The sequence below is a fragment of the Entelurus aequoreus genome, linkage group LG25 (genome assembly GCF_033978785.1).
Source record: "Entelurus aequoreus isolate RoL-2023_Sb linkage group LG25, RoL_Eaeq_v1.1, whole genome shotgun sequence".
NCBI classification, from domain to species: Eukaryota; Metazoa; Chordata; class Actinopteri; order Syngnathiformes; family Syngnathidae; genus Entelurus; species Entelurus aequoreus.
In genome coordinates, this window is record NC_084755.1 from 16,302,711 (window position 1) to 16,322,754 (window position 20,044).

Genomic DNA, 20,044 nt, shown 5'->3' on the forward strand with positions numbered 1-20,044 from the left:
ATTTGAAGCAGTAAAATAAAGTGGGTTATCGATGTAAATGAATGGATGAACAGAATTAATAGTTGAATAGTGGAATAGTGGGATGGTTGAATAGCTGAATAGCAGAATAGGTGAATAGTTGGGGTTGAATAGTAGATAGGGGAATAGTAGATAGGTGAATAGGTTGATAACCTTAACCAAACAGAAAAAAAACACATTAGTGTTTCATAAACATACAACATAATACATGCTTTGCTTTTCTTTTAAATCAATCCAACCAAATTAATTTCCACTGATAGGGCGTAGGTTTAAGAATAAATTTAAACATTTCCAACAATATGAATGAAATTAAATTTAAACAATCCATCCTAATTATAAGAATAAACATAAACATCACTGATACTTTTTAAATTTACTTTTGACTTGGATGCCTTCTTCCGTCTCCCATCTGAGGTACACCACAGCTCCATAGCTTCTGTCACTTCCATCAGAGAAGGTTATTCCCCAGGGTTTTCCAATCCGATTGGCTGGTGTGAGGCTTCTGTGGAAGGGGATTTGGCTGAGGCGCGTGTATTCCTCAAACAGTGTGATTGCTTCTTCTCTCAACTTTCCAGACAAAGGTTTGTCCCAGGTGTCTCTGGTCAGAGCTTTGCTTCCGGCTGCTTCTTGAAAAGCTTTCCTGACAAGAATGGCACCTTTCTGCTTAGCAGGTGTGACAAGACCTATTGGGTCGTACAGGCTAGGTACCTGGCGAAGCAGTTGTCTTCTTGTCAGTGGATCTCGAGTTTTTTCTCTCACCTCTCCCATGAGGAGATTTTGGCCCATTCTCATCTTCTTTCTTCTTGAGAAATTGATGGAGGTCATGAGGTAAAGTCTGTCTTTTCCAACGAGGTATCCAACACCAAGGGCTTTGTTTTCCTCTTCACTCATCTGATTTGGGAGAATGAGGATCCTGTCTGATGAGGATTTCGGCTCTCTTGGTACAAACTCCCGCCTCCCACTTTGGCCTGATCGGACCCAAGGCTTGAGAAAGAACCCGCCTGACTTTAGGATCTCCTCCACTCTTCTTGTGTTTTCCTCCAGCTGTTCCAGGTCATTATGGGATGTCAACAGATCATCAACATACGCGTCCTCTTCCACGATCCTACATTCCTCTTTCAGGTGAGCGAACTTGGGCAGCTTGGCTGTCTCTCTCATGGCGAGTTGTGCGATGCACCCTGCTGGTCGATCACCAATGTTGACTCTGGTGCTGGCATATTCCTCAATTTCTCCATCCATTCTGTGGAGGTGCATCTCCAGGTCTTCTAGCCACACAGAATTGTACATTTTTTTAATGTCACCAAGAGCAGCATGGACTCCTCTGAACCTGAGTAGAACTGCTCGGATGGGATCATTCATGCTGCATCCTTGGAACCTCTGGCTTCTATTCCATACCAATCGCACAGGTGTTGTAACTGAATGCGGGTTTGGCGCCACCAAGTGGCTAACGTACCACACTGGTCCTTGCCAGCCAGCAATGGTCTCTTTGGTGAGTTTCTTTGCCGCTTTCCTTGCCACCATCTCATGGACTTGAGCTGTGTATGCCACTCGCCACTCTGGTTCTTTCTTGAGCTGCTTCTCAGTTCGCAGGAAAGTGGCCTAAACTGCACTCCTGTTGTTGGGCAGCGAGGTTGGATCTTCAATCCAGGGATATTTCGTGTCCCAGTGTGGTTCGTCACTATGTGCATCTGCTTTGACATAGGTGAGGCCTTTCCTTATGATTTCCAGCTCTTTTTCCTCTTTTATAGTCATTTCTTTTCCTCCTGGTTGACAGTTGCCGCACCGGCATCCCCCACACTTGGGTTCGCAGGCGGCTCCAATGCTGTCCCATTTCCACCAGTTTAAGAACTCTCTGCCAGCTGTCGTCATCTTGGTTTCAGCAATCTCCTGATATTTCACTGCTGTAGTTCTCATAGACCGGGCAAAGTGTGTTTTGGATCTATGCATAGCCACATCCACTTCTTCAAAGAGGTTTGTATGTGCTCCTCCAACAGTCATTCCTAATGGGCTTTCCCAAAGGACCAGGTCCCCAATTACCTTTACTCTTTGTGGAGCGAGTCTTCCTTCACGGTGGCTGATAAGAAGCTCAATATGCTTTGGTCTTTTCAGATCCTTGAGGTTGATGTCTGGGAAGAACTTCCTGATTTGGTGAGGTTTGATTTCCTTGTGCACTTTGGCAATTTCATCCAAGCCATAGCATACAAGCTCGTGAGCTCTCTCTGTGCCTGTGGGCGTCTTCACTCTCACCTTGAGAAAATATCTTCTGGTCTTTATCCTAATGGTCATTCCTCCAACTCCTTGGACAACAAGGGTGACATTTTCATTCCGCAGGTCGAGTCTTCTGGCAGCTCTGTGAGTGATGTAGTTGGTGTCCGATGCCAGGTCAATGAGAGTTCCAATTTTCTGTCCTGCATTGCTAGTTACTTCCAACAGCATCAGAATTACTGGTAACTCGCGTGTATTTGCATCCATCACTCCAGGTTGGATCTTTCCAGCGCAGTAGGTCTTCTCCATCACTCCAGGTTGGATCTTTCCAGCACAGTAGGTCTTCACACCCACATTGGTGAAGGCCTTCCTGAAATTTTAAGCCATCTCTGGGGTGAGCTCAGAAATCAGCTTGTCGTCTGACGTTGGGTCTTCCTCCTTTCCCAGGTTCTCTTCTTTTGGAGTCTTCCTTTAGGCAAAGAAAGAAGTGGTGGCCTGAAGAATTCCTGCAGTCCCTGTTCCTGCACAGGTAAGTATCCGTACACTCCTCCTCTTCATGACAATTTAGGCACCTTTTGCATGCTCCTAGCTTTTCCACAGCTTTCACTTTGTCGCCAGGCTTCAGTTCTTTGAACCGCTTGCAAAAGAAGAGCTTCTCCTGGTGCTTTTCATCTCCACAGACAACGCATCCGGCTTTCCCTGTGAATCTGGTAGAGGCAAACGTCTTTTCCATGTAAGTAGGTTTCTTCTCAGACCTTTCACTTACACCAAGGTGCTCTAGCCTCTCCAGGATTTCTTCTTGGGTCTTCAGGAATTTGAAGAGGCTGTCGAAGTGATTGTCTGTCGTCACTTTGCTTCCTGGGTTGACCATTAATGTAAGCCAGTCCCTCTTTATGTTGTCCGGCAGCTTACTCTCTATTGACCTGATCACAAGGGGGTTGTTGATGGCTCCGATGTTTCCCAGCACTGTCAGGTCATCCAGGGCCTTTTCCACCTTTTGGATTAAGTCAATCACTTTCCTTGGCTGGTTTGACTTTAAAGCAGGAATCTTCTCCAGTTCTTCAACTATTTCTAAGGTAATTGTGGTTTTGTTGCCATACCTGTTTTCAAGCACTCTGAACATGTCTTCCGCATCATTGTATGTTGACAGGTGTAGTTCTCTGCTTATCCGCTCATCAACACTGTCCAGGAGCTGAAACTTCTTCACTTCTATGGAGCCGGTCGGCTCTCCCTGTCTTTGCAGTTTCTCCCAGTCACTACGCCATCGATGAAAGTTCCTTTTGAATCCATAGAACCTGGGTAGACTGGTGGGTTTGATTCTCAGCACCGGCTGTGGAGTTGGTTGGAGCTGGGGTTCTCTTCCTCCTCTTCCTTCCTCTGCACTTCTTTGTGCCGTTAGGAATTCGGCCCTTCTGGCCTCGAGGACATTGCTGAGCGCCCTCAGGTCCTTAACTCTGCCTTCCAGCCTTGGCCTTTGGTCATCTGGAATCCACCTGTCCCACTCAGTCATGCTTGTGATTGCATCTTTGACCAATGATTTTACTCCAATCCACTGCAGCTCATATCCGTCTCTGTTGATTGCAGTCACAGGCATTCCCCGGACATCTTCACTGGCGGTCCCTGCCTCATTTATTGCAGAGTTGACTTCGTCCTCACCATATCTGGACCAAAGGTTGTGCTGCACTTTTTTCCGGACTTTATCCAATCTTGCTTCACACTCATCTGTGGTTTTTTCTATGTCTTTTTGCTGCTGCATCTTTAGTTCCGCTTCATCACCTTCCTCAGACTTGGCCTCCATGTCCACCAGTAGGCCGGTCTCGTAGTCATCGTTTGCTTCAAAGACATCCCTCGCCAGACTGGAAAGTTTGCAGAACTCCTCTTGTAGTTCCTGCTTTATCATGGAATCTGCAGCCCTGCTGAGGTAGTTGGCTTGCTTGGTGAAGACACTTTTGGCTACGGTCCTCTCTTGCTTCAGTTGCTTGACTGTTTTCCCAAGAGCTTCGCTTGCCATGGTGCAGTTTCAAGTCAAACCTCCCTTCGCGACAGCAGCTTCTTTGACTTCAGGCCTTTAATCCTCGTCTTCACTGCCACGCTGGTGGTTATCAACTGTCAAGTTCTCCAGGTTTTTCACAGCCGTGCCCAAACTTGAAAGGGCCAGTTGGACTCAAGAAGGACTCAAAAGGGACAACTCGATCCTTTTTCCTTGTGATTTATTGATGTTTGATTTGAAGCAGTAAAATAAAGTGGGTTATCGATGTAAATGAATGGATGAACAGAATTAATAGTTGAATAGTGGAATAGTGGGATGGTTGAATAGCTGAATAGCAGAATAGGTGAATAGTTGGGGTTGAATAGTAGATAGGGGAATAGTAGATAGGCGAATAGGTTGATAACCTTAACCAAACAGAAAAAAAACCACATTAGTGTTTCATAAACATACGACATAATACATGCTTTGCTTTTCTTTTAAATCAATCCAACCAAATTAATTTCCACTGATACGGCCTAGGTTTAAGAATAAATTTAAACATTTCCAACAAAATGAATGAAATTAAATTTAAACAATCAGAATCAGAATCAGAATAGTTTTATTGCCATTGTTTGAGAACGGGTTCACAAACTAGGAATTTTTCTTGGTGCAAACGTGCGACATAAAACACATATAACACATATTTGGTATAAAAAGAGCTGTGACTGAGCTATCAGATAGACTTAGAAGGGATTCAAGGAATTCAAGGAGCTGCTGTTAGGAGTTCTTGTTCATTTGCCTGATGGCCGAGGGGAAAAAACTGTTCAGGTGGCGGGAGGTGTGGGTCTGGATGGAGCGTAGTCTCCTGCCTGAGGGGAGAGGGGAGAATAGTGTGTGTCCAGGGTGAGAAGAGTCAGCTGTGATCCGACCCACACGCCTCCTGGTCCTGGAGGAGAACAAGTCCTGGAGGGATGGGAGCTTGCAGCCAATCACCTTCTCCGCAGCACGTACAATGCGTTGCAGTCTATTCTTATCCTGGACTGTGGCGCCGGGGAACCACACTGTGATGGAGGAGGTCAGGATGGACTCTATGATGGCTGAGTAAAACTGCACCAGCATCTCGGTCGGCACCTTAAGTTTCCTCAGCTGCCGCAGGAAGTACATCCTCTGCTGGGCCTTCTTGATGAGGGAGCTGATGGTCAGCTCCCACTTGAGGTCCTGGGCGATGGTGGTGCCCAAGAAACGGAAGGAGTCCACAATGGGGACGGGGGTGGGAGAGTCAATCAGGGTGAGGGGGGATGGTGGGGCTGTGACTTTCCTGAAGTCCATGATCATCTCCACTGTTTTCTGGGCGTTCAGCTCCAGGTTGTTGAGGCATCCATCCTAATTATAAGAATAAACCTAAACATCACTGATACTTTTTAAATTTACTTTCAGTCAACTTAAACAATTTTGTAAACATCAGTGAAATTATCTTTTTTAAACTTTCTCCTCAGTACAAAACAAGCAAACAAGCACTTCTTTCCTTTGGTTTCCTCACCAGTTGCGTCTTCTGAGTCCAAACAGGAGCTGTCTTCCTTCCTCTCAGCAGCATGTCAAAAGGCTGACTGACTGAAGCTCAAACATTTTGACCATGTGCTCTGAGCAGGTGAACAGGTAAATCCAATCACACCAATTTGTTGGAAGCAGGTGGAGATGTTCAGCCCTCAGCTCTCACTGTTGCCCCTTCAGGCCTGGAGTGTGCTCTACAAATCAGTGGTGTTTGTGCTGCTCTGTACTTTGACTTGACACTGATAAAAAAAAATTTTTTTTGCAAATAATCATTAACTTTAGAATTTGATGCCAGCAACACGTGACAAAGAAGTTGGGAAAGGTGGCAATACATACTGATAAAGTTGAGGAATGCTCATCAAACACTTATTTGGAACATCCCACAGGTGAACAGGCAAATTGGGAACAGGTGGGTGCCATGATTGGGTATAAAAGTAGATTCCATGAAATGCTCAGTCATTCACAAACAAGGATGGGGCGAGGGTCACCACTTTGTCAACAAATGTGTGAGCAAATTGTTGAACAGTTTAAGAAAAACCTTTCTCAACCAGCTATTGCAAGGAATTTAGGGATTTCACCATCTACGGTCAGTAATATCATCAAAGGGTAGGGATGATGTTTGATAAGAAATTATCGAGTTTGAGCCTATTATCGAATCCTCTTATCGAACCGATTCATTATCGATTCTCTTATCGAGTCCAGATAGGTTGTCGTACAGTATACGGAAAAAAACACACAATATTTGGTTTAACAAAAGCTCACTTTTATTATATAAGAACAAAAATAAAATCTAATAAATAAATAAATATTGACTGTTACCCCCCTAAAAAAATAAAAGAAAAAAAATAAATATTGACCGTTGTTACCCAAAGTATATTAAGTGGGATTTTTCAGAAAAACAAATATATACAGTCAGAAAAACAAATATATAGAGTAACACAAAAACAACCTGTCTCTGTGATCACTATAGGTGTATAAATAATAATATAGTGTTAAATAAAATCAGTCCCTTGGGCACAAAACTGAAAATAATACAGCTCTCCAAAAAGTGCACTTCTGCTGCTATTTGACATAATTGTTTGTTATGATGCTTTGACATTTTTGCACTTTATTTCTTTATTGAAAGAAAATTCTATGAAGAGAAAAGTTGTTTGCAAATGTGGTTACAATGCTAAAAAATGAAAAGTTAAAGCTAAAAAAAGAAATACACTTTATTGAGTTTCTTTATAGGGGGAAAGATGTGAGCTAGGGAAAATAACAACTACACTACCCAGCATGCAACGGGAGTGACGAGCATGCGCAGTAGCCCCGAAAAATGTTGTGCACGTCGCCACCCTGCAATAACGCTGTGAAAGTAAACGTCAAGAACTCAGCCAACACGCCTCGTCTGCATTATTTATAATTAGACAGACAACACATATACAGTGTGATTTTGTTTTGTTTACAAGGAAAGAAAAACAAAAGTTAAAAAAGGGAGATGTCATATATATGTATGTGCTGCGGTTGCTTTAAGAACGTTGCGATAGCTGCCGTAAAGGAGGTGCGTTGCTAGCCTGGTTGCTATGTTTCCGGTGGGTCGTAAAAGTGCTCGTCATGTGTTTGTACCCTGCTCAAATCTCTCAGTAAATTTATTCATTGGATTATACCTTTTGTTTTGAACTTTATTACACCTTGGAGCGCTTTTTCAGGTCCATTGTTTTCCTGCTTTCGCTATCTGCGCCTAATGACTTAGCTACATGACGTCATTTCTTGTGATGTCTCACGGAGCATTTCTGATCGGGACGGGATTCGAATAAAAAACAACTCTTTTTCTTTACTATAGTGGTCTCGATAACGGGTACCGGTTCTCAAAAAGGGATTCGAGTCCGAAGACTCTTCTCTTTTCTTATCGAACAATCGGGAAAACCGGTTTCGAGTATCATCCCTATCAAAGGGTTCAGAGAATCTGGAGAAATCACTGCACGTAAGCAGCTAAGCCCGTGACCTTCGATCCCTCAGGCTGTACTGCATCAACAAGCGACATCAGTGTGTAAAGGATATCACCACATGGGCTCAGGAACACTTCAGAAACCCACTGTCAGTAACTACAGTTGGTCGCTACATCTGTAAGTGCAGGTTAAAACTCTCCTATGCAAGGCGAAAACCGTTTATCAACAACACCCAGAAACGCCGTCGGCTTCGCTGGGCCTGAGCTCATCTAAGATGGACTGATACAAAGTGGAAAAGTGTTCTGTGGTCTGACGAGTGCACATTTCAAATTGTTTTTGGAAACTGTGGACGTCGTGTCCTTCGGACCAAAGAGGAAAAGAACCATCCGGATTGTTATAGGCGTAAAGTTGAAAAGCCAGCATCTGTGATGGTATGGGGGTGTATTAGTGCCCAAGACATGGGTAACTTACACATCTGTGAAGGCGCCATTAATGCTGAAAGGTACATACAGGTTTTGGAGCAACATATGTTGCCATCCAAGCAACGTTATCATGGACGCCCCTGCTTATTTCAGCAAGACAATGACAAGCCACATGTTACATCAACGTGGCTTCATAGTAAAAGAGTGCAGGTACTAGACTGGCCTGCCTGTAGTCCAGACCTGTCTCCCATTGAAAATGTGTGGCGCATTATGAAGCCTAAAATACCACAACGGAGACCCCCGGACTGTTGAACAACTTAAGCTGTACATCAAGCAAGAATGGGAAAGAATTCCACCTGAGAAGCTTAAAAAATGTGTCTCCTCAGTTCCCAAACGTTTACTGAGTGTTGTTTAAAGGAAAGGCCATGTAACACAGTGGTGAACATGCCCTTTCCCAACTACTTTGGCACGTGTTGCAGCCATGAAATTCTAAGTTAATTATTATTTGCAAAAAAAAAAATAAAGTTTGAGTTTAAACATCAAATATCTTGTCTTTGTAGTGCATTCAATTGAATATGGGTTATGATAAAATGATAAATGGGTTATACTTGTATAGCGCTTTTCTACCTTCAAGGTACTCAAAGCGCTTTGACAGTATTTCCACATTTACCCATTCACACACACATTCACACACTGATGGCGGGAGCTGCCATGCAAGGCGCTAACCAGCAGCCATCAGAGGCAAAGGGTGAAGTGTCTTGCCCAAGGACACAACGGACGTGACTAGGAAGGTAGAAGGTGGGAATTGAACCCCAGTAACCAGCAACACTCCGATTGCTGGCACAGCCACTCTACCAACTTCGCCACGCGAAAAGGATTTGCAAATCATTGTATTCCGTTTATATTTACATCTAACACAATTTCCCAACTCTTATGGAAACGGGGTTTGTAATTTGTTTTCAAGACGGTTACAAAACAGTGGGACCCCAAAAATGTACTGTGGGACCCCATTTTTATGACTTGATGGAGTCCCTGGTGCACAATTTTGAATATTTCTTGCACCAACACTGACATCATTTAATGTGTCCTGCGCAAGCCAAGAAATAATGTGTGTACTTAAACTGTCCTACTAAATGTATTGACTTTCTATTTTGACCGAGAAAATATGTAATGCATGAAATTGTATGTGTTTTAAACTTGAATATCATCTGCTCATGGAACAAATATTATAACATTATTAGAGGCGACAATCTTTAGGCCCTTCACAATTCGCTTCGATTCCGATTAATGATGTGAGGATTCGATTCAGAATCGATTCTTGATTTAAACCCATCCGTCCATTTTCTACTGCTTGTCCCTCTCGGGGTCGGGGGGGTGCTGGAGCCTATCCCAGCTGCATTCGGGCGGAAGGCGGGGTACACCCTGGACAAGTCGCCAGCTCATCGCAAACCGATTCTTGCAAAGTATTATTTGGTATATTAATTATAATAAAACTTTACAAAACAGGTTACAGGTTCAAAAACCTCATTTTGGTTGGTAACGTATGCCTTATAGGCGCAGTGGGTAAGTATGGAGATGGCCTAAAAAGGTCTTTTTAAAAAGTGATTATTCTTTTTTTTGTAAATCAATTATTCACCAACCTAGTATCGAAATAAATAAGAATTGCGAAGCAATCAATTTTTATCAGCGCCCCAAATTATTATATACGGTATTACAACTTGTTTGTCAAAATAATAATACATACTTAAATATCTGCTTGTCACCTTGACTTATGATATCAAAGCAAGTTATGCATCAATTTGTATGTACAGAAATCAAATGCATAGGCAATTGTGTAATAATATAATGAGGCGATTATTTGTTTATATTCATACATTCACTGTTACAAGCGGCCCTTTGAAGCAGCCATAACTGCGATGTGGCCCTCTATGAAAACGCGTTTGACAACCCTGGTCTAATGAGATCCACTGTGTCAAAACAATCCTGCCAGTGAGTGCGTCGCTAAGAAGTTAGTGCGTACGTACTGTGAAACCCGGTCACGGAAAGCAAGATTTAAAGGCTCCATTATGCTAGATTACATTATGCTTTCATGGATTTCAAAAACACACACAAGTGTTAGTAAAGGTCTGTGTTGCATGCTTTTCACACAGACAAAAAAAGGATGTCATGGCAAAGTAATGAGCAGTAAATGAGTAATGAGTCTTTCGTCACGACTTTAGCACTTTTGCCTAACTTATGTAAAGTGGGCGTGTCCTTCATCCAAGATGAGCACTATGTGGGCATTCCTAGTCAAATCTGGCCTTTTGCGTATTCTCCCATTGACTTAGTTACTATTGTTCTTCTGCGCACCTGAGGCTGGAATAAGCCCAGCGAAAGTGAACTTTTTTATTGCACTTGAAGTTTGGGTGCAGTGTACATCACACATAATAAAGTAATAAAATACTCTTATTTTAACTAGATCAGCAACTACATCATGACACCGTCAGAAGGCTGTGCGTAAAGCAGATACTGTAGCATAACGGATCCTAAACGCTGTGGCACCCAGTTGCTAAGATAAACATAGCAGATAAGATTAAAATAATTTTGCTTGATTCAAAACAAACACTGTGATTTATCTTAATCCATTTATGATACCGCAATAAAACATTTGTATTAATCACATGCATTAACACGTTAACGTTGACAGCCCTAATAATATTATGGTATTTGTTGCATGATCAGATATTAACATTTCAAACATGCGCAATTCCATGCAATACATACATTTTTGTTTTGTCAAAATGGAAAGAACAAATACATTTAGTAAGAAAGATTAAGCACTTTATTGATGCACTTTATTACCAGGCTTTTGCGGGCCCCATAAAAAGATGCGGCAGGCAATCTCAAGGGACCCCTTTCTGTCTATATTCAGCAATATATACAAATCTGCCAAGAAAAATAACAATGCCTGGTTTTGATTGACATTTGGTATTGTGGTTTGGTAAAAAGCAGTCTTTGGAACAGATTATGTATTGTATCTTAATAACTCATACGTGTGTATATCCAATGTAGTGGTTGGTGAATTTTATTGTTCAAACTGTGGTTTTGTTTTAGCAGAACACTGACCTGATTCTTTTATTTAATGTTTTTTTAGAAAAAAAAGAGAAAGAGGGACAGAAAGAGTAAAGATGGTGTCTTACCAACATCAAAAAAAGACACACCCTCTTCATTGAAAAGTTAAACATCGGAAAATGTCATGGATTCCCTTCAACAAGAGTTCTCATCACTAGAAAGCTTGTCTAGCAACAACAATAATGCACAGGCTGGTGGCAGTGATAGTGAAAGGACTGAAACAAGTACTATACCCACATCTGAAGTCACTTCAGATAAACTTATCACTGAAGGGAGCAATGAACAAACATCTGGTCAAGCTTCAGCTAACGACAAAAAGTCTCAAAGACCTAGAAGCGATAACTCCAACGCCAAAAATCAACAAGTCACTTCTGAGGAACCTTCACTTGACCGTAATGCCAATGTGATTCCAGAAATGACAACACCAACAAAACTGACCGAAAATGTACAACCAATAATGGTTTTTGGCCCTCAGACACCATCTAAGGTAACACTAAATGCAAAGTAAATACGAATAGTTAAGATCATTTATCCGGCTCTGTTTTAAGAGGTCTATTTTTTCAAGGAACATGCTGCAGACATCGGCTCTAGCGTAGACATGCCGGTTGCAGTGCAGCACATGGCAGATGATGCAGTATCCAATCCGTTGATACAAAAAAAGTGAGTATTTTTTTTTAGTTGGCCACACTTTTCTGATCACATATAATACAAATTAAAACATCATCGTAGCAATAACGCTATGTTTTCCCTTTTGGTTGTCTGAATCAGGAAGACGAACATGACTTCTTGCAAAAACAGAATGACAATTTACTTCCACGCCGTCCTCTCAAAAGACTTCAATCTGGACCCGATTAAAGATCTCGTCTACATCAGGGCTGGGTCTCATATTGGAACATGGGATCAAAATGCAGTTCAGCTAAGTGTGACCGGGTACTAATAATAGTGGATTTGGTGTATTGACACACTTGTTTATTGGGTTGTGAAGCATTTATAAGATGATATGATGACATTGCCACTGGTTGCTCACACTGACTGATTTATTTAAGAGACTTCATGTGTCGTCATCCTCTTTTGTCTGTCTGTTTTTTTGCAGAGATTATGGGGAACATGGGTATATGGTCGAAGGCAGTATGGAGACAACAAAAGATGAGGCTATGTCTGTGTCGATACCATACAAATATGCTGTCTACAAGACAAAACAGCAACAATTTGCGTTTGAGTACATCTACAAATCGGATTCTCACCACATTACTAACAGATGCTTGTTTGTGAACGACCAGCTCCTTAACAAAGACGGTATGGAAAACTTGAACTCATGCCAAATAGACCTCTGGTTTGTTAAGTCCTAATACATTTCTGTTGTATCTTTTTGATAAAGGGGACTGGCATCAATATGATGACATTGTCTGTGTTGAGCCATCAAAAAGCCTTTTACAAAAAATGAAAGGATTTATCCCTTGGCCCAACCAGAAGAAACCACTTGTTCAAGGCAGAGAGATCGCTGGGAGAATAATGCTGGGCAGGATATTTGAGCTTTTCAGCGACTTGACTGACATCAATTTGTCAAGTTTTTTAGTCCAGCTGAATCAGTTCTTTGCAAACCCATATGTTTATGAGGACAAAGTGCGAAAATGTAATTCCTTAAACTACGGAGTGGATGAAGTAAGTTCAGTCATTGTGTAGAAACTTCCATTCAGATGTTGCCAAGTCCTTTTTCACCCGTTTTGCATTTATGATTGGATTTCCTAGGTGAGGAAGATGATGAAGGAATTCATGCTGACAAGTGTGACTCCTCAGTTACTGGAGGATGAAAATGCAGAGAGTGTGTACATTAAAGATCCCCTGCGAGCGGCTGTGATCGTGCTCTACGTGTTTACAACATACACCATCAAACTGGACTGGACCGTGCTCCTCCGCCTATGCATTGCATTGTGTTTACCCAAACTAAACAGAGACGACTTCCTCCAGTACTGGGAAAAGTTTTCACAGGATATTGCTGTTCTTAAAGGGTAAAGATGAATTACTGCAACTTACAGCAGAAAAGTGTTTTGTAATCTTATGACACATTCTTGTCTATCTTTTAGGCTGCCAAGCAGTTTGTTGATACTCACAAACACTGTGAAGCAAAATGGAAATCCCCACTGGATTTTGGTATTACCGCTCTTTCACCTCATCGAAGGCTCCACAAAACCCTTTGAGACACTGACTTCTGGCAGCTTTGAGTTTGACTTGTCGTGGGCAGGTCTGCAAGGATTCGGGGTATATAAAATGAACAGTCATGACAAGAAGTAAGAACACCCCCAACATTACATACATGTCTCATTGATTTTCTAAAAAATCTGTACAATTTGAGATGTTACCGGTATTATAGAGATAATTTCGAATAGATGGTGATGTAAGTGCAGCTTATCCAAAGACACCAGTGGTTGACCAGAGGGATGAGCGATATTATTTATCTAATTGCTAATTTACTGTTAATATCTGATTACTTTCTGCTGTAACATGGTTCTATCTCCACTTTTGTTCAAGTGTAATAAACAACTTATTTTTCTGTTTACAATAATTTCAGGCGATACCAGAAATTGTGGTATCGATCCAATACCAAGTAGTTACAGGGGCAGTATGGTTCATACTAGGGGAGTGAATCTTTGGGAAACTAACGATTTGATCCGATTCCTGTAAAAAAAATATATATATATATTTATATGTGTGTGTGGGTACAGAAAATATTCAGACCCCTTAAAATTTATATTTGTCACTCTTTGTTTTATTGCAGCCATTAGCTAAAATCAAAAAGGTTCATTTTATTTTTTATTATTGTACACACAGTTCTCCATCTTGACAGAAAAAAAATGAATTGTAGACATTTTTGCAAATTTATTAAAAAATAAAAACTGAAATATCACATGGTCATAAGTATTCAGACCCTTTGCTGTGGCACTCATTAGCTCACATGCTGTCCATGTCTTCTGAGCCTCTTTGGTATGGTTCTGATCCTTTATTGGAGTGCAGCTGGGTTGGACTTGATTAAGAAAGGCACACAGCTGTCTATATAAGACCTTACAGCTCACAGTGCATGTCAGAGCAAATGAGAATCATGAGGTTGACAGAAAAGAGATTTTTCCAAAAAACACATTAAGGACTCCCAGACTATTAGAAATAAGATTTGCTGATCTGACTAAAATTGAACTTTTTGGCGTTAATTCCAAGCAGTATGTGTGGAGAAAACCAGACACTACTCATCACCTGCCCAATACAATCCCAACAGTGAAACATAGTGGTGGCAATATCATGCTATGGGGGAGTGGGAGGGGGTTCAGTGGCAGGGACAGGACGACTGGTTGCAATTGAAAGAAAGATGAATGCAGCAAAGTACAGAGATATCCTAAAAGAAAACTTTTCCAGAGTGCTCAGGACCTCAGATTGGGCCATAGGTTCACCTTCCAACAAGACAATGACCCTACTAACCACACAGCTAAAATAACAAAGAAGTGTCTGCTTTGGAACAACTCTGTGACCATTCTTGACTGGCCCAGCCAGAGCCCTGACCTAAACCTAATTGAGCTTCTCTGGAGAGACCTGAAAATGTCTGTCCACCGACGTTCACCATCCAACCTGACAGTGCTGGAGAGGATCTGCAAGGAAGAATGGCAGAGGATCCCTAAATCCAGGTGTGACACATTTGTTGCATCGTTCCCAAGAAGACTCGTGGCTGTCCTAGCTCAAAAGAGTGCTTCTACTCAATACTGATCAAAGGGTTTGAATACTTATGACCATGTGAAATTTTAGTTTTTCTTTTCTAATAAATTTGTAAAAAATTATACATTTCTGTTTTTTTTTCTGTCAAGATGGGGTACTGAGTGTATATTAACAAGAAATAAAATTAACTTTTTTGATTTTAGCAAATGGCTCCATTGAAACAGTACAAAATTGAAAGGCGTCTGAATACTTTTACTGTTTACTAGATCCACTCGACATTCATTGCACCGGTCGCCCAGGGGTCCACACATCTGCGGCCCCCTCCAAGGTTTCTCGTTGTTCCAATTGGGTTGAGTTTTTTTCTTGCTCTGATGTGGCATCTGAGCCGAGGATGTCGTTGTGGCTCGTGCAGCCCTTTGATACACTTGTGATTAAGGGCTATATAATTGATTGATTGTATGCATATACATTTTTTTTTTGTATAGATTTTTGAAAATTATGAATCGATTTAGTATCAGGATGAATAAGAATTGCGATTTGGATGTGAATACATTTTTTTGTGCACCCTTAGTTCATACCAATGCTGATAATTCAAATGTTTATAATCATTGAATTAGTCATTTTTATGATGTATTTATAATCAGAAAAACAACATGGGATGGCAGAGTAATGATGTCAATTAAATATTTAATTAATTTCTTACTATTGGCTCTGATCTAAATGTGTGTCCAGGGACCTATTTCCAGAGTTTGTCAACCATAACAAAAACGACAAAATAATTTTTGCTAATAAACAATATTGATCTAACCCCTGCCCACTGCAGTATTGACTATCCATCCAAGCCTTTTCTATACCGCTTATCCTTACTAGGGTCGCAGGTACTGATAATTTACATGATATTGTTACTGTCGATATTTGTATCGAGTCGCCCGTCTTCGTTTACACTCAAGAACTTGTGGTTAGCATATTCTCCTATAGTGTGTATAGCTCATCACGTTTTGGGGATGACACACAAAATTACTTTCTTTGCCACCATAGAGGCGATTTTTACTGATTGAGAAGTGGCTTTGCTGTACTATGGAGTAGCAGCTAGCGAAGCTGGTACATGGCGTTGAGGACGCAGCGCTTGTTAGCTTTTGGCTATCAAATTTGACAAGGTACACATTTTTTTTTAAAGCTAGAATATGTCCTCAATATGCAGTATAACAATAGTATTAAATGCTCTTTTGTCGGCCAAATGTCTATCATTTATATCCTATAGTCTATCATGCACCGGGTTGGCCAAGCCTGCAGAAAATTTGCACCAACTTCTGTAAAATCAGGAATGCTTCCTTTTATTTCATGACAAATTACCACAAAATAGCGAGAAGACAAAGAACCGCACTGTTTGAGCGGAGTTTGACTTAGTAAAGTACAATTCTATCCTTGCCAAATCTATAAATAAAAACCCCGCCCTCCATTCTTTTTGTCAAAGTTGGTCTATTAGTGATGAAAGTTGGTTTCAGAGAGTTAGGTTTACACAACATACTATTGCACAGCCACACCATATAGCATCCGTTAAACATATTAAACAACCAAAAAAAGTTATATCAAGCGCTACAAATAAATGATGCAAAGGAAGCAGTTATTAATGATGGTCTTTCATAAATAACATAAAAATCAATTGTTTCATGCATTTTGCTCCATTTGCGGCATTGGTCTATATATTGAGCTTAGAGATGGGACATGAAGCGCATGCCAGGACAAATAAAACGGTTCACAAAGGTATAAAAGGACCATTAAGAGTTTGTGTCTGAAATTGTTAAGACGATGCTACTTGGACTAATTACGCCATGGACTTGACTGTCCGACTATAAACCTAAAACAAGAAGAATGTGTGTCATGACTGGGTTCTTGGGTTTTGCTTCTCCGGAAGGCAAAGGAAAATTGGCGCGTGCAAGACGTGAATTTAAATACATGATTTATTTTTAACACTAATAAACTACAAAAAAAAAGGGAAGCAAACAAAAGGCGCGCACAAAGGCGGAAATACAAACTTGACTATGAAACAAAAGACATGCACGTGGGCACAAAAACTATGAACAATAAACAAAAACACGAACTGTGGCATAAATGAACAAAACTTACTTGGCAAAGACCTGTGACACGACATAAAGCAGAGTGATGAAATAGTGTGAGGACGCCAGGACGAACAACAGAAACAGACAGATTTAAATAGTGACGTGATCAGTGAAAACAGGTGCGTGACAAGACAGGTGAACAGGTGCGTGACATGACAGGTGAAAACTAATGGGTGACCATGGAAACCAAACCAAACAAGGAAGTGCAACCAGGAACTAAAAAGAGTCCAAAAAACAAACACATGGCCAAAACAAAAACATGAACAGACATGACGCATGACCAAAACAAAAACATGAACAGACATGACAATGTGTGTGGATTTGTCAAACGTTTTTAAGTATTGTTCTGAAACTACAGTACAATAGTATGACTTAACTTGCAAAGGTGGTGCTGCATTGCATTAATTACTGCTGTGTTGCAATATAATGCTAATCATCATTTGGTTTCTTTTACTATGGTTCTACAGCCAAATTGACCATTTGTATTTATTTTTGTACTTTTTAGGGCTGTGGTCAATATGATGAAAAACAATGGCCACTTGATGGAGGTGGATCCACTTGTTGTGCGGTCCTGTTTGCACCTGATGTCAATCAGTGATCTGAAAGAACACAGCTTCAAAATGAATGTCCAACTTTTGGACATTCTACAAGTCTTTACTAATAAGACACCTCAAGAGATTAACTACAGTAACTTTGAGGTACAGTATGTCCTGTTTACTATGGCAGTGGTTACTAAACTTTTTAAACACGGACCAATTTTTCCACTAAGCAGTGGCCAGGGGGCCACTCAAATATTAACACTGACTTAGTAATCTTACTCCTGCTTTTAATTGTATTCAATAATTGTATCTAACCTACTTACAGTTGACAACCTTGTCAAATGATATGAAACCATGTGTTCATGATTATTTTTATTTGACACATAAACCTTGGGCTTAGGTCAGGCTGATTAGAAAACTAAGTACAAACCAAATATACTGCTGCATAAGAGGGTACTGATAAATAACCAACTTAACTAATATGTTAATCAAATAAAATGAAAATGAAAATACAGCTTCACCATCCATCCATCCATTTTTCCACCGCTTGTCCCCCTCGGGGTTGCGGGGGGTGCTGGAGCCTATCTCAAGTCATAATTCTTGTGCTTAAGAAATGTCTCTGAATTTAGCTCCAGACTTTTTCTGTGTTTGAGATTGTCAGTACGGCTTCTAGTGGTGAAAAGGTGTATTACAACTGAGTATGGCTGGGGCTCATACCAACCACAGCTTTTTTTTAATTAATTAATTAATTAATTTATTATTTTTTTAATTTTTATAATGTCCTGCCCAGCTTCTCAGGCAAATCATATAGCAGATGTAGATGCCCATATCGGCTGTTCAGATTTACTTTACAAAAGAGAAGTGTAGGATACTTCTCTTGTTGCCTTACTTGTATTTTGACTTTATTAAATGTATTTATATTATCATTTGGTGCAGCCGGGCCGGAGCAGGAGGGGATAGAAAGAGAGAAAAAGGAAGACAGAGGAGGGAATTGTGGGGACAAGAGGGGGATTAGACAGAGAGACAAAAACAACAACAGCAAACACAACAACAACAACAACAACAACAGAGCAACATCAGCAAATACGACATGTACAAATATGATGGTAAAAGTAATAGCAAATAAGCAGTTAGCGAAAATAAAATAAAAAATAACAGAAATGACAATGAGCATTATTACACTAAAAATGGAGCAATATGAATACCAATAGAAATATTGCTATTGATAATAAACAATACCAATACTTTACCTTTATTATCAACAATACAATTGTTTAAATGCAACAATACATATATACGTAATGATAACTTGAGATACGAAAGAATGCAGAAAAATGGAGGGGAAGAAAGAGAAGCAACCTACATTAACCTTGTAGATTGTTATAGTAAAACTAGGTTAAGCTTTGTCAGTGTGCCATGTGTTATACCCAGTTTACCCTAGGGCAACAACGTTAATATACGTTTGATGAAACGTGATTATGTGCATGAGTGTATGTGTGCATATGTACTTGTATATGTACAGTATGTGTATATGTGTGCTTGTACAGTGAATGTATATGTACAGTATGTGTATATGTGTGTACAGCGAATGTATATGTACAGTATGTGTATACAGTATGTGTGTTTGAACAGTGAATGTATATGTACAGTATGTGTATATGTGTGTTTGTACAGTGAATGTATATGTACAGTATATGTATGTGTGTGTTTGTACAGTGAATGTATAAGTGTAGTATGTGTATGTGTGTGTTTGTACAGTGAGTGTATATGTACAGTATGTGTATATGTATGTTTTTACAGTGAATGTATATGTACAGTATGTGTATACAGTATGTTTGTATAATGAATATGCGTGTGGATGTACGAACTTTGAGTGTGTAAATATGTACTGTATTTATTTGTATATGTATGTGGGAGCGTAGGTACCTATGTATGTCTGTATGTATGTGTGTGAGTATATGTGAATTTGCATGTACAATACATTTGACTCCCAGTGTGTGCGGGAGCCAGAGTATGGCCCCAGCCTCCCCGAGAGCCCATCCCACAAACAGTAGGTGTGGTGCCCAGGGAACCAGGGGCCACCGCCCCCACGCAGCCAAGCCGGACAGCGACAGGAACCCCAGAGCCTGGCCCACCGCGCCGCCCACAAGGGCCAGCAGCAGGCCGCAGACAGACGCACCCGGCAGAGGACAAGGCACGAGAAAAGCAGGGGGCAGCCAGACCCCAAGCCAGCGAGAGACCACACCCCACACGGAAAGAAAGGCGGGACGCCCCGCCCGAGGGGCCCGCAGACCCCCCGCAACCGGACGGGAAGACCGCCCCCGCCCCACCGGCAACAGGGCCCCCACGAGCCCCCCACCCCCGGAGAGCGCGGCGAGGCCAGCCCACGGCCACCCCACCCAAGCCGGCCGCCACAGGACCACCCAGCACGGGGCCACAGGAACCACCCACCCCACCCGCAGGGACCCCAACGATGGAGATG

General features: G+C 41.2%; 1 protein-coding gene across 10 annotated transcripts in view; it reads left to right on the forward strand.

The window, feature by feature from the left end:
- LOC133642572 (E3 ubiquitin-protein ligase rnf213-alpha-like) overlaps positions 1 to 20,044 on the forward strand; it is a 63,235-nt gene that overhangs the window by 9,498 nt on the left and 33,693 nt on the right. For all 10 annotated transcript variants that reach the window (XR_009824537.1, XR_009824536.1, XR_009824542.1 and 7 more), the window contains 8 exons: positions 11,227 to 11,691; positions 11,770 to 11,864; positions 11,973 to 12,134; positions 12,298 to 12,500; positions 12,583 to 12,866; positions 12,954 to 13,213; positions 13,289 to 13,492; positions 17,529 to 17,721. Coding sequence is in view for 1 of the 10 variants with exons in the window: in XM_062036840.1 (XP_061892824.1) it covers positions 11,329 to 11,691; positions 11,770 to 11,864; positions 11,973 to 12,134; positions 12,298 to 12,500; positions 12,583 to 12,866; positions 12,954 to 13,213; positions 13,289 to 13,492; positions 17,529 to 17,721 (1,764 nt within the window). In the remaining 9 variants the exon portion in view is untranslated. The remainder of the gene's footprint in view (positions 1 to 11,226; positions 11,692 to 11,769; positions 11,865 to 11,972; positions 12,135 to 12,297; positions 12,501 to 12,582; positions 12,867 to 12,953; positions 13,214 to 13,288; positions 13,493 to 17,528; positions 17,722 to 20,044) is intronic.